Here is a 14,196-nt window from a genome sequence, read left to right on the forward strand (position 1 = left end):
ATGGCAGATTCTGGAAATTCTCCCGATCAAAACCCACAACGAGGCTCCGGCAGCGCTCCTCCAACTCCCCGCGGCCAGGCACCACCTCCCAACCCGGCCGGCGAAGGGTCCTCCGGGAATGTGCCAGTCCCTCGATGGTCTCCCAGGCCTAGACTTGGCGGTGCTGCAAATCCGGGGACTAACCAACCCAGAAATGTTGCAGGCGGTGCTGGTGCTGGGGAGGGCACTTCGACCGGTGCCTCAGGCTCCGGTCCTTCTCAACCTCCTCGGGCAGACGACCTACAGCCACCGCCACCACCGCCTCCTCCTCCCGTTCCTCAGCCAGCCGCCGTTGGTGGATACACTTGTAGTCTGTGCAATCCACCGAAAACTTTCAATAATGACCGCGCGTTATCCGGCCACATGCACATGCATCGAAACCGCCATTGGAGGGGTTCGTTTCCTCCTCCAGTATACAGCCGGGAAGAATTTTTACAAGACGAAACTGCCAGGGTTCTATTGAACCCCCCGTTAGAAGTTCAAGAGGCCGCCCTGGCGGCCGCCCTAGCCGGGGAAGCAGGGCAAGGCGGGAGAGCCGCTGTTGCAGGAAGGGAAACAATTATTCGGGATTTCGATTTGAATGTGAGCTTGGAGGGAGCGAACGAACCGGCTCCGGCGCCGGCGCAGGGGGCGGGGCCTTCAGGCGGCGGCATTCCAGACCTGAATGAGCCTGTGGACGAAGAGGGAAGGGAGTAGATAGAGCTTCTGAAGTTGGTGGGATCGTTGGGTTGAAGGAGATTATATAATAAATAATTAATGATGGTTTAGTTAATTATATAATAATTTGGAATAATAAATAATAAATAATGGGCTTGTAGGATGATGTTTCATTTGTTTATTCCTTGCAACGCTATGTTATATTTGGTATATGCATGCATGCATGCATGGAACGAAACCTGAATTCTTATTGCAACAACATATTTATAATAATAATAATTTGTTTGTTTGTTTGTTTGTTTGTTTGTTTTTTACTCTTTGTTTAATTTATTCTGCTGGTACTGGGCATGGGAGGAAATTCAGGATTCTTGGTAGCGCCGACAAATACCCAATTCGAGAACTGTGCCGTACGTGCTGCAGCCTGCTTGCCGCTGGAGAAGGTTGGTATTGAATGTTCTTAGTTTAGTTAGTAGTAATAAATAATGCTGATGATTTGGGTTTAATTGGAAGGGGATGATGGAAGGAAAATGAAAGCAACAGAGAGATGAGATGGTGCCAAATTGACTGACCGGCGATGATCCTATGATATTCCAGCCCAGCTGCTGCCTGCTGACTGCTGAAGATTGATTAGATTGTAGACTGCCAATGTTGTAATCAGTCACCAAATTTGAAATATTATTATTAATCATTCTAATTCTAATAAAAACAAGCTTTTTATTTGCTAAAAACTCTTCTTGTCTTGAAATTCCAATTCCGTTAATTTCTGTTTCTTATTTAAATAAGTGTTAAAGAATTTAAAATATATATATATATAATCTTATTATATATATATATATTTCTTGTTTCCAGATCAAATGAGTATAATTTTGCTCCAAGACACACAACAAATGTGTTTGGAAATATAGGAGCTTTGGAGGTGGGGGAATGTTAATTTACCACTATGCCCCATGAATGGATAATGTTCAATATAAACAACCCCTCTCAATCAAACAAAAACAAATACCTAACTCAGCTGTAAAATTAAATGCACTTCTTCTTCTATTAAAATACTTTGTCATCCTCATCCTCATCCAATTAGTTGTTAACATGTAAAATTAAAGTGCATATTTTGTTGTATGATATATAGAAAATTTTATATTTTATATTAATCATTTTTTTTTTTTAATATAAAACACCATTTTTTTACCACACTTTTAATTTTTTAAAATTTTTTATTAATTAATTAAATGATACACAACAATCAATATAATTATTTAAAAACTAAAAAGATAAGATGGCACGAGATGATCAGATAGATGTAGATATAAGAAGAGATAGATGGATATTATTATTGTGTATTTATCTCATACATGATGCAATAGAAAAACTCAATATTTTAAGCCTAAATTTCATTATTAGAAAGCAAGCCAACATCAGATCATTTGTCTTTTCTAGTGAATTCACGAGGCGGCTGCATATGGAGGCCAGTAAAGGTGGAACTCGATCCTGTAGACCACAGTCAAGCCTGTCAAATCCACCGGCGACGACCTCACGTACCCCTGCACGAACAAGAAGTCCCCGGTCCCCCCGACGACGGGGTGATCGGAGGGCTTGATATTATGCGTGCCGCCAACTATGGAGATCGACCCCTTGTGGCGCTTCAAGCTCATAGTAACCTTCGCGATGGAAACACTCCGGAGGCCGTCGAGGCCGGAGGTTATGGAAGTCCCCTCCGCCGTGCCGACCACTCGCGAAGTTCGGTTGGCGGTGAGAGTCATCGGATCTTCGAACACGAACAAGGTCCCGAAAGGGGTGGTGGTTTGGCTCACCCCTGGCCCCGCCACGCCGTTCACTACGATGTACCCGGTTTTGTTTATGGTTTCGTGTTGAAAGAGCGCAAAATGGATGGATTTCAGCCCCTTGATGTGGCGGTGGCGGTGGCGGTGGCGGTGGCGGTGAGAGGCGGATGCCGCCGTGGAATGGAGGAGGAGGAGGAGGAGAAGAAGAAAAGGAAGAAGAAGAAGAAGACAGGGGCGGGGAGAGAGAGCCATGATTGCTGATTCAAATGATGTTTCCGGTGAAAATGTGAAATTGGTAGGTTTCACTTTAAAAACGTCAAATGTCATGCCAGCTTGTCCCCCCCCCGAAGAATACGCAATTCTGACGGGACCGCTGCCCAGCCCAGATATTTACTAATTTCATATATGAAAAGATATTTTTGTAGTTATAAATTATTAAGATAAGATATTTCTTTCTTTAATTTTTTGAATATTAATTAATGATAAAACCAAATTATAGTGATGATTATTATAATTCTGTGGTGGTAATGGTATTTAGGTCATTAAATATAAAAATTGTTAATTAGGTGCATGGTATTGGTATGGACGCCATGCGGTGGAGTTGTGTTTTTTTGGATTTTTTTTTTGTAAGATTTCTTAAATCTTACGATGTTGACTTGGTCATTGGTAAAGTAATGTGTTCATTTGGTAAAGCATTAATCAATTCAATATTCTTTTTTTGAATTCTTTGTTGTTGATTGTAGTCACTAGCGGTGGATATATGGCTTTGACCCTTTGAATTTGATTTTGGTCTAGCATTGATAAAAATAATATTTGATACTCCAAGGACAAGAGTGATGGGTTTGTTAATTATGTGACATATTACATTAGGGTGGCTTTCATTTTTTAAAATTTTTAGTATTTATTTTCTCCTTTCCTTTGTATTTCTCACTACTTTGGCAAGTGATTTTGACGTACCGTGATGGTGATGGTGAAGAATGATCGTTTTGTAGATTGTAATATTCACATAATACATTAGGGTGGTTTTCATTTTTTAAAATTTTTAGTATTTATTATCTCCTTTCCTTTGTATTTCACTACTTTGGCAAGTGATTTTGACGTACTGTGACGGTGTGATGGTGAAGTATGATCGTTTTGTAGATTGTAATATCATCCATTGATAAATATCAATGGACTACTTTTATTTGGATAAAGAGTGCATTATTTTAGGACTCTCAGATTATAGATCAAATGATTTGAGTATAATAAATTGAAATTCGTATCAGTAAGTCATGAGTTTGATTATTTATTCTGCGTAGTGAGATAAAATCTCCACCTATAATTTATTTTCTCTGTCGAAATCGATAACACAAACAACGAGGGATCGCGTAAGAACAATAATTTTAAAAATATTATTTTATATCCTAATCATAAGGGTTTTTCACATCAAGAATCCTGGGTGACTATTGTTATTCATTGACAACAATAAACGTGGAAATTGCACAAATTTAAATATAAAATTTGTTTTTAACCACTTTTCTAGAAAAAAATGATTTTGTCATTTCTAAATTAATTAATTACATGTTATAGTCACTTTACTATTTTTGACCCCACCATCTAATTTTTCATATCAACTAGTGTTCACCTGTGCATGTAATCACAATAAATTTAAAAATTAAATTTTAATTAATATTAAAAAATTTATATATTAGTCTTGAAAATACAATATCTTAAATCTTAATTAGTATTAAAAACTCATGCATTGGTCTTGCATTAAATTAAAGATAATGATTGATTAATTATTAAAATAAAATTATTTATTATATTATATATTTATTTATAAATTATAAATATAAATTAAAATTAAAATTTCTAAATGTGAGGAAACACGGGATTTTTGAATGTTAACTAAAAATTCATTTGAAATTTTTAATTTCATGTTTTGAAATTTAATTTTATGTTAACTAAAAATTCATTTGAAATTTTTAATTTCATGTTTTGAAATTTAATTTTTGCACTGATAAAAAAAATTTGAAAATATGAATTTTGACTTATTTTTCTTTCACAATGTATTAATTTTCTTGCATAGTCATGCAAATGTAATATGTCAAATCTTAATTAATATTTAAAAACCCAAAAATTAATATTTATTTTTTAATAATTGAGGAATTAATCAAAAACAATATTATAAATATTTTTTATTAATAATATTTATAAAAAATATTTAATTTTAATTCATTGAGAAATTATATATCTATACATGACTTAATTAATAATTTAAATTGTCTATTCAAATTTCTTATTAATAATATTTATTTAATTGATAATGAAAAGTTTCAAGATACTTTATAGGAGATCTCCAATTGCTTTGGAATAATAAGTACTAAATGCAAATTATTTTTATTTTATACAAATGAATAATTTTCTATAACTTAATTAATAGTTTAAGTTGTCTATTTATATTCTTCAGAAATAATATTTATTTTTGATTGATTGATGGATTAATTGAGGAATTAATCAAAAATAATATTATAAATATTTTTAATTAATAATATTGATAAAAAATAATATTATAAATATTTTTAATTAATAATATTGATAAAAAATAATACTTATTTTTAATTAATTGATGAGAAAATTAATTGAGTTTAAAATTAAGTTATAAATAAATATTATAAATAGTATTCAAAACTCATGTATAATTTTTTAATTTAATTACTATCTTTAATTTATTGAAAAACACAAACATTTAATTACTGCTACTTTTAGTAATTAATATAAGTTTTGAGGGCAAAAATCCTTTTACAAACTATTCTACTTTTATATATATAAAGATACATTATTTAACAATTCAAAATAAAACAAAAAACATCAAAAGACCAAAATACCCCACCATTTGAAAACACAACAAAACACATTTTCAAACAAATCTCCAAAGCCACAACCACTGCAGCAGCCTACAACACCGTCACCGTTGTGCAAAACCATTGCCACAACCATAAAATTGAAAGTAAAAAGATAATTAGAGATAATTTTAGTGATAATGGAACCCACGAATTGAAAGAAAAAAATGAAAAAAAAAATCGAGCTTTAATGGGCACTAAACCCGATGGGCCAACTAAACTTGAAACTAAAATTAAATAACTTTTTATTTTTTATTTTATTTTTTCATGAGATTTTCCTAATTACCTATAAATCATTTTAGTAATAATGGAATCCAATGATTGAAAGAAAAAAAATTAAAAAATTAGATTTTGTTGGGCACAAAACCCGATGACAGGATTTGATGGGCCAACAAAACCCGATCCGAGTTTAGTTGGCCCATTCTACCCGATGAGTCAACAAACTCGAAACTAAAATTAAATTTTTTATTTTTTTATTTTTTTTGCCATTGAATTTTCCTAGTTACGTAATAGGCCTAAAATTAAATTATTATTTAAGAATTATATTTTTATTTGGATAAAATAATATTATAATATCATCTTGGTCAAATTTTCATAGTTAGTAGATTGTTAGAACACTTGATCGATAGTCACCTAATGGTATCCCATCCATCATGTGACGATTTTGTTGGCATTCTACGTTCAATTAATTAGGATAACATTATTAAAAATCATTTTAGTAATAGTAGAACCCCATGATTGAAGAAATAAATAAATAAATAATCGAGCTTCATTGGCCCACTAAACTCGATGCGCCAACTAAACTTGAAATTAAAATTAAATTATTTTTGATTTTTTTTATCATGAAATTTTCTTAGTTATCTAAAGATCATTTTAGTAATAATGGAATCTACGGATTGAAAGAAAAAAAATTTAAAAAAAAATCGGTCTTTGTTGGGCACTAAACCCGATGACTAGTTTGAGTTTCGTTGGCCTACTAAACCTGAAACTAAAATTTAAATCTTTTTTTTATTTTTTTTGCGATGAAATTTTCTTAATTACATAATAGGCCCAAAATTAAATTATCATTTAAAAAATGCACTTTTATTTAGATAAAATAATATCATAACATCATCTTGATCCAATATTCATAGTTAGTAGATAGTTAGAACATTTGATCGATAGTCACCTAATGGCATTCCATGCACCAAGTGACGTTTTGTTGGCATTCTACGTTCAATTAACCCAAATAATGTTATTAGAGATCATTTTAATAATAGTGGAACCCATGGATTGAAAGAAAAAAATGAAAAAAACAATAATCAAGTTTTGTTAGGCATTGAATCCGATAACCGGGTTTGGTGGGCTAACGAAACCCGATTCCGGTTTAGTTGGCCCACTAAACCTGATGTGCCAACTAAACCCAAAACTAAAATTAAACCTTTTTTTTTTTTTTTTTGGCCATGGAGTTTTCCTAATTACCCAATAAGCTTAAAACTAAATTATTGTTTAAGAATTGCACTTTTATTTAGATAAAATAATATCATAACATCAATTCAGTCCAATGTTCATGGTTAGTAGGTAATTAGAACACTTAATTGATAGCCGCCTAATAGCATTCCATGCATCAAGTGACGATTTTGTTGGCATTCTACGTTCAATTAAGTTGGATAACAATACTAGAGATATTTTAGTAATAATGGAACCTACGGATCGATTAAAAAAAAAAATTAAAAAAAAATAATCGGACTTTGTTATACACTAAACCCAATGATCGGGTTTTGTTGGCCCACTAAACTCAATAGGCCAACTAAAACCAAAATTAAAATTAAATTATTTTTTATTTTTTATTTTTTTTGTCATGAATTTTCTTAATTATTTTTTATTTTTTTCATTTTAGTAATAATGGAACCCACATATTGAAAGAAAAAAATTAAAAAATAAAAAATAATCAGGTTTTGTTGGGCGCTAAACCCGATAGGCCAACTAAATCCGAAACTAAAATTAAATCATTTCTTTTATTTTTTTTTTCCATGGGATTTTATAGTTACCTAATAGGATCAAAATTAAATTATTATTTAAGAATTATACTTTTATTTAGATAAAACAATATCATAACATCATTTTGATTCAATGTTCATGGTTAATACGTAGTTGGAACATTTGATCGATAGTCATCTAATGACATCCCATGCATCAAGTGACAATTTTGTTGGTATTCTACGTTCAATTAACCCGGATAATGTTATTAGAGATTATTTTAGTAATAGTAGAATCCACAAATTAAAAATAAAAATTAAAAAAAATTATCAAATTTTGTTGGGCACTAAAACGGATGACTAGGTTTGGTGGGCCAACGAAACCCGATTCAGGTTTTGTTGGTCGACTAAACCTGGGCCAACTAAACCTGAAATTAAAATTAAATTATTTTTTATTTTTATTTTTTTGCCATGAATTTTTCTAGTTACCTAGAGATCATTTTAGTAATAATGGAACTCACGAATTGAAAGAAAAAATTTTAAAAATTAAAAAAAAAAAAAATCTGCTTTGTTAGGCACTAAACTCGATAACTGAGTTTGGTGGTCCAACGAAACCCGATCCGAGTTTAGTTGGCCCATTAAACCCGATGGGCCAACTAAATCCAAAAACTCCATGGCCAAAAATAATAATAATAATAATAATAAGTTATTTAAAGAAACTTGGTGAATGTGACTTCAATAAGATTTCAACTGCTATTAGTGAAAAAAGTTGAATTACCCAACAAACAAAAAGATTGAATGGAGGAATAATGGTTGAATTTAGATGGTTTCGACAATGGAAAAAGTAAAGAACAATGTTGAAAAGAAAATGTGATGTGAAAGATACAAGCATATTTTGGTAAATGAGGTTAAGGGTAATATGTGCTTTCTATTTTAAAATCTCATTAATAGTATTTTAAGTATCTTACATAAAAGTGGCTATAGAGTGTAATTAGTTTGTTTAAGTGAATAAAAATATTTTTTTTCAAGAATATAATTAAAAATGTTTATATCTATTTATTTTGGGTTAATTATGAATTCCTCTCACAGTAAATAGCCTTTTCACAAGAAATTGAAGGAAAGGCTCAAGCTAAGAAGATATATAAATGACTAAACCAACTGGGTCAGCAAATTACTATTGGAAGAGCGGGATTCATTTTACAACACATTCATCTCCCCCAGAGGATGTTTGGTTATAAGATTAAACTTAAACCTTTAATGTTTTATTTAGTTATATGTTTGTTAGAAATTAAAAAGATTAAACATTGTCGAGTTTAAACACTATTTGACAGCGTTTTAAAAAAACTCCCCACAATTTTTCTCAAAACAATATACATAACTTATTTAATTGATCAAGAATTTTATAATTTTATCCTAACCTCATCCATCTCCTTCTCTCTCCATTTTAACATTGAATTAATATATTTTTTTAATAATTATATCTAATTTATGAACAGATAAAAATTTTATTATTTTAATTTATAATTTATTTTTTTAAAAAATTAATATTTTATAAATTTTATTTGTATTATTTAGCAATACGTCTATTTTAATTTTTTTTGTTAACTTTTGATGACTTATCAGATTTCTCAAATCAAAACATATAACTATATAAATAATAATTTAAATTATATTTATCCAAACATGTTATCACTCGCTAGCTAATTTAAAGTTTTACTAGCTTTTAAGTAAAAATGTTTAAAAGCTATCTTAATAAAGGGTAAGCCAAACACCCCCTTAATGCCAACGCCCAGATCAAATTTCTACCAAAGAATTGGGGAAAAAATGAAATGAAAATAATTTACTGATCCAATTCATCAGCTAACCAGGCTCAGATTTGGTGGTTTTGCACCTCTCATTGCAGGGCCATGGTGAGGCGGGTGAAGTGGAGAACCAGGATGCATAGGTTGATGATGTCCATGACTATGAGCCGTAGAGAAGGTCGTCTTTGATTCTTTTGGTTTTTCTTTCATGGCTTCAATCTGTTCCAAGATCCCGACAACTTCCTTCATTGGGGGTCGCTTTCTAGGTTGGTGTTCCAGGCATTGCAGGGTAAGTTGAGCCGTCTTCATGGCTGCTTTCCAAGAATATTGGCCTTCTATCCGTTGATCCATAATTGATTTCAGCTTCCTTTTGTTGTGGAGAAGGGGCTTTGTCCAGTCAACCAGATTATGCCGGTCACTAGACCGTCGCCTATCAAATGCTCGCAAGCCTGTCAACAACTCCAGCAGCACAACCCCGAAGCCATACACATCGCTCTTCACATATAGCCGACCTGTTGAAAATATTGGTGCAATGGGTTATCAACTAATTCAACTCGATCACAAAATCGGGTTTCTCATCCTCCTCCTCCTATTTTTCGTTACCATTTTATCCTTCAACTATCAATAAATCAAAAAATGTGAGGATTCTTTGCCTCTTATGTGCTTGCTTGTTCAAAGAAGATATCTCTGGGGAACAATTTCTATAGTTCACTACTCCAAGACTATTGATTAACAAGGCTCTGTGTTTGTTTGTTAACGGTTTTCTAATCACCTTTATTCTAAAACTTGCAGAGAAAATTATTCACCTGTTGAAATGTATTCTGGTGCAACATAACCACAAGTGCCCATAATTCGTGTTGTAACGTGTGAGTTTCCAGCTGATGGCCCCAGATGTGCTAAGCCAAAATCTGAGATTTTTGCGTTGAAGTTCTGTAAAAAGAACAAAGGAGAAAGAAACAAAAAACAATTATTTCCCATGAATGCAACTTTTCTCTTGAGTTAAAAAAAAAAAAAAACTAATTAACCGAATGTAGTTATATCATTTCAAATAAAGGAAATATGCATCTTCATAATTGTGATGTCAGTATACCAAGTACATTCTTCTTGAATAATCTGACAGTAAATTGCAAACCCCGTATTGTATAAAGTGAGACAGTCACTCTTTTAAGTCTTGAAAACAAACAGAACTTGTGGCTAAGAGGCACGCACAGATAGCACAGTCACAATCATAATTTCAATTGTAAATTTTAGATACACTTTTACCAAGATTGATTTCTAAGAGGTCTAGGAGAAAGGAAAAAACCCACACTTTTTCACAATTTCTATTGTAAATTTTAGATAAACTTTTATTGAGATTGATTCTACGAGGTATAGGAAGAAAGGAAAAAACATTTGGAGTCTTTCAAATAAGCCTCAACCCAACCTTTTGCAATAGTTTTAAGTATTTAACTCTGTTCTTGTGGACCCAACACAATCAAAATTCAGAGGAAACTTATCCATCCAATACATGAAAACTAAAGAGGGCAGGGAAAATGAAAAGAAACAAAATTTTAACTTTGGAATAATAGAACATTTTGTTCAAAAATAGTCATGTACTGCAAGTTGTCATTTCTACTCAAATCTTCTTTGCTTCCTCAGATCACTAACAGAAAGTTTTTAACTTGTTGTCACTGCAATGAAGCACGATAACATAAAATCTTACCCCATCCAGCAGTATGTTAGATGCTTTAAAGTCCCTGTAAATGACTTCCTTTTCTGAACTGTGCAAAAAGGCAAGGCCTCGTGCTGCACCAATGGCTATTTTGATCCTTATGTCCCACGAAAGAGGTTCAATGGCGAAGCCTGCTGCACAATTAAGAAGTCCAGAAATTAGCGTGACATAACCTTGAATAAAGTTTTTCTTTTTGTTTGTCCTGCTTTATAATCAGAGTTCTTACGTCTGAAAAGATGGTTTTCCAAGCTTCCTTTCTGCATAAACTCATACACAAGTAACAGTTCTTCGTCCTCTGAACAGTACCCCAACAGCTTAACCAAGTTGGGATGAGAAAGCCTTCCCAAAAATCTCACTTCTGACTGCATTTTCAAATGATAAAATAGACCATTAGATTAAATAAAGACGATTTTATCATAGAGATTAACAAAGAAATGGTTAAAACTCAGTTGACTCAGATCATAAGTCAATTTTACCTAAGAATGAGATTGGATCCTTATTACCTTAAAAGTTTTAGTTCTAAAACGCTTTGGAAAAGAAAAAGAGAAATATGCCATATATCATTAAACGAAATGGATACTTATAATTTCACTAACATCTCTGCAAACCAAAGCAGTCCATAAGCATTTCTCATTTTAAGCTGGAGTGGCAACCAAATGGAACAGTTATATTGCCGTAGTGCTGCCTTGGAAATCTCTATTTATCATCAAGTATGAAATAAGCAACTTGACTTGGCATCGCCTATGAATATGAAACTAGTATAAAACCATTCATATATAGGACATCCCTAATGCACAAGTCTCCCCACTTTACAAGGAATAAGAGAGGGTCATTTTTGTAGTAGTCTCACTCTTGCTTTGCAAAGAGGGTACTACTACAATTCGAACCCATTACCTTCCTGTTATAAAGGAGTAACTTTATGATTGCTACCCAAGACTTGCTCTCAATAAAATAAGTTATATATATTATCAAAAAAAAAAAAAAAAAAATAGAAATAAACAAATTCAAACAAGAAACATACGCCATAAGTTAAAATTCCATTTTGTTAGAAAGAACATAAGAACTGGTCAATACCATTATCAGAGACAGCAATAGTACTTCGATTATTTGCAGTCCGCCAAAGATTTAGTAAGCCTAATTTGGGTTGTCACCCAACTTAGACCTGCAACCAAGCCTAACCTGATGAATTCCCAGCAGGGGACATTGAACATTTAAAATTGTGACAAGAAATCCACACAAATTTACCCTTGAACCACTAGAACACTCATCCAAACACGAATATGGCCTTTTTATGTTAAAAGGCTGGCATGCATCTCAAAAGGAAAAAAATCTCATTAAAACTTCATAACGATCACTTCTTCACGTTAGAACTCGGTACCATGTAAGATTCCGCATTGCTTAGACTAATGTCCCCTTCTTGCAAGGGACAAGAAAAGGGGAAATTTTCTCCCTTAGACTAATATCCTCTTCTTGCACTTTGTCCATTCACAATTTATATTCTTCCATGATTGGAGCCATGTCACAAATTTATGTAAATTTGTGGCTCTCCACTTTGCGAAGGCTGGGCGAGTCCAAGCATTATGACAATCCACCGAATTCTACACTAAACAAGCATTTCTATAACTTTCCTCAATTTCTTTTATGTTTTTGCTACAATCTGAGGAAGAATGCTGACTTTTCGCTTGCATAATGACTAAAGGGGATTGAATTGCAAAGCAGAACAGTACCTCCCATTCTTCGAAACCCTGAATGCTTTCTGACCTCAGTTTCTTGATGGCAACAATCATCCCAGAGCCGAACTTGGATGGTAAAAGGGTCCTCGCATCCACCCATCCCTTGAACACGGTCCCAAAACCACCCTCCCCCAACACCATATCCGGCTTAAAATTTCGAGTTGCAGTCTTCAAATCCTCAAAACTGTAAACCATCAAGTCCCTCGCGTCCAGTATTTCTCCATCCACACACGTAGTATCTTCGGCCACCGCCGATAACGTGCTCAGGCCGTCACTGCTGCTCATGGCCGAGAAAGGGGCACTATTACTGGACCCACTAGATGTTCCTGAAAACATATCCAACACACAATTAAATTCTCTCAATAACAGACATTCATCCTGGAAATTAACTCGATGGCAAAAGAATAAAAAATCCGACCGAATTTCGGATTAAAGCAGACATCAAACGAAAGGTTGAAAAACAGTGTGGTGATTTTGCGCGACACGGGAAACAAAGGATTAACTCCAACTAAATGTAAATTCACCTGGAGTGGGAGTTAGTATGGCGGAGGAGGCAGTGGGGGCGGTGCTGGGGCTGGGATGAGAACGCTGAGAAACCAAACAGTTGCCCATGTTGATCTCGGTGATTCCCCTGTTTCGACAAGAAGAAGCAAAAGCATGAACCTAAACGATATACACACACACAGAGATGTAGTTTGACAATTCCAAGAGAACAAAGACAGATAATGTTTGAAAATGATGAGAGGACGAAGAAGATGATCTTTGTGGATTTCTTGTTGGACTTTTGTTCTTGGTTGGAGTCACCGTGAACTGCAGGTTATTGAAATAGGCTTTTACAGTTTGATAATGATGCTCTGTGGTTGTGTAATACCTCGATAAATCTTGTCTTTTTCATGAATTTTAGTTTCCAATAAGTAACAGATCAATATGCTCAGAAGTCAACAAACCAGTTTCCTGGGAATTCCCTTCCTTCCTTCCTTCCTTCCTTCCTTCTTGGTTAGGTTACGGTTGTTGTTTGGGGCGGGGGGAAGTCACCGGGCATTGCCTAGCCATTCCCTGCCTACCAACCAACAGTACTGGAAATCCGTACAATTGCACCAATCATGATTTGTTGTAAAATATTGTTATTTAAAAACTTGCATTGAAGTGAAGTGAAGTGAAGTGGGTTTTTTAGTCGTGTCTGATTCTTGGTTAAATGGTGAATTCTCTCGCCTCGAGGATTTACACATTCTCCCAAGCTGAGAGTGGTAAATTACGGTATACAGTGATTTTTTGATAAGAGATACAGTGTAAGATATTTATAAAGAACCATTTTTATGGAAAGGTGAAATTTTCATATTGCAGCTGTCGTAACTCGAATCTGCATCTTTAACTGCAATCTGCTACCTGAATACCAACCGTGCTACGCCGGTAAAGACAGCCATTTCTAATTCTTATGTTAAAAGAGTTTGGCCCAATGCCAATTCTAGTCTGATTTTTAATTTAAAACTTATAGCACACCAAAGCATTAATTTAATTAAAACTTATTTTAACATAAAATTAAAAGAGAAAAGCGACTATTTGGATAAAGCAAACAAATTTGATCTGATAAAAGTTGGAAAAGAGAAAAGATTAGGAAAATTGGGCGATCTGAAAA

The 14,196-nt window shown here is 33.5% G+C and overlaps 3 protein-coding genes across 6 annotated transcripts; 1 reads left to right on the plus strand and 2 right to left on the minus strand.

The window, feature by feature from the left end:
* Positions 1-735, plus strand: LOC127804333 (uncharacterized). Its single transcript, XM_052341191.1, has one exon. The coding sequence runs from the start codon at positions 1-3 to the stop codon at positions 733-735; it is 735 nt and encodes a 244-aa protein (XP_052197151.1).
* A 1,259-nt stretch (positions 736-1,994) lies between these two features.
* On the minus strand, positions 1,995-2,816 carry LOC127804820 (dirigent protein 11-like). The gene has a single exon (XM_052341851.1). It carries the CDS (start codon positions 2,799-2,801, stop codon positions 2,136-2,138), a length of 666 nt encoding a protein of 221 aa, XP_052197811.1. The 5' UTR covers positions 2,802-2,816; the 3' UTR covers positions 1,995-2,135.
* Positions 2,817-9,011: 6,195 nt separating this feature from the next.
* Positions 9,012-13,648, minus strand: LOC127804819 (probable serine/threonine-protein kinase PIX13). Of its 4 annotated transcripts, none has more exons than XM_052341848.1 (7): positions 13,508-13,648; positions 13,085-13,191; positions 12,555-12,886; positions 11,054-11,189; positions 10,819-10,961; positions 9,923-10,046; positions 9,012-9,628 (listed from the first exon to the last, which is right to left on the minus strand). In XM_052341848.1, the coding sequence occupies exons 2-7, from the start codon at positions 13,170-13,172 to the stop codon at positions 9,171-9,173; spliced, it is 1,281 nt and encodes a 426-aa protein (XP_052197808.1). In that variant the 5' UTR covers positions 13,173-13,191; positions 13,508-13,648; the 3' UTR covers positions 9,012-9,170. The 4 variants fall into 4 exon arrangements, with proteins under 4 accessions (XP_052197808.1, XP_052197809.1, XP_052197810.1 ...); XM_052341849.1 differs by having other exon boundaries at positions 13,432-13,565; XM_052341850.1 differs by lacking the exon at positions 13,508-13,648 and having other exon boundaries at positions 10,819-10,958; positions 13,085-13,425.
* Between the last annotated feature and the right edge of the window lie 548 nt (positions 13,649-14,196).

Source organism: Diospyros lotus, chromosome 6, assembly GCF_014633365.1.
Source record: "Diospyros lotus cultivar Yz01 chromosome 6, ASM1463336v1, whole genome shotgun sequence".
NCBI lineage: Eukaryota > Viridiplantae > Streptophyta > Magnoliopsida > Ericales > Ebenaceae > Diospyros > Diospyros lotus.

What these genes read in the sequence shown, in the direction of transcription:
- LOC127804333 (XM_052341191.1), top strand. Translation starts at nt 1, where the DNA reads ATGGCAGATTCTGGAAATTCTCCCGATCAAAACCCACAACGAGGCTCC.
- LOC127804820 (XM_052341851.1), bottom strand. Translation starts at nt 2,801, where the DNA reads ATGACATTTGACGTTTTTAAAGTGAAACCTACCAATTTCACATTTTCA.
- LOC127804819 (XM_052341848.1), bottom strand. Translation starts at nt 13,172, where the DNA reads ATGGGCAACTGTTTGGTTTCTCAGCGTTCTCATCCCAGCCCCAGCACC. An exon ending in CATACTAACTCCCACTCCAG is followed by an intron (nt 12,887 to 13,084) that starts GTGAATTTACAT and finishes ATATGTTTTCAG; the next exon opens with GAACATCTAGTGGGTCCAGT. An exon ending in CTAACATACTGCTGGATGGG is followed by an intron (nt 10,047 to 10,818) that starts GTAAGATTTTAT and finishes TTCTTTTTACAG; the next exon opens with AACTTCAACGCAAAAATCTC.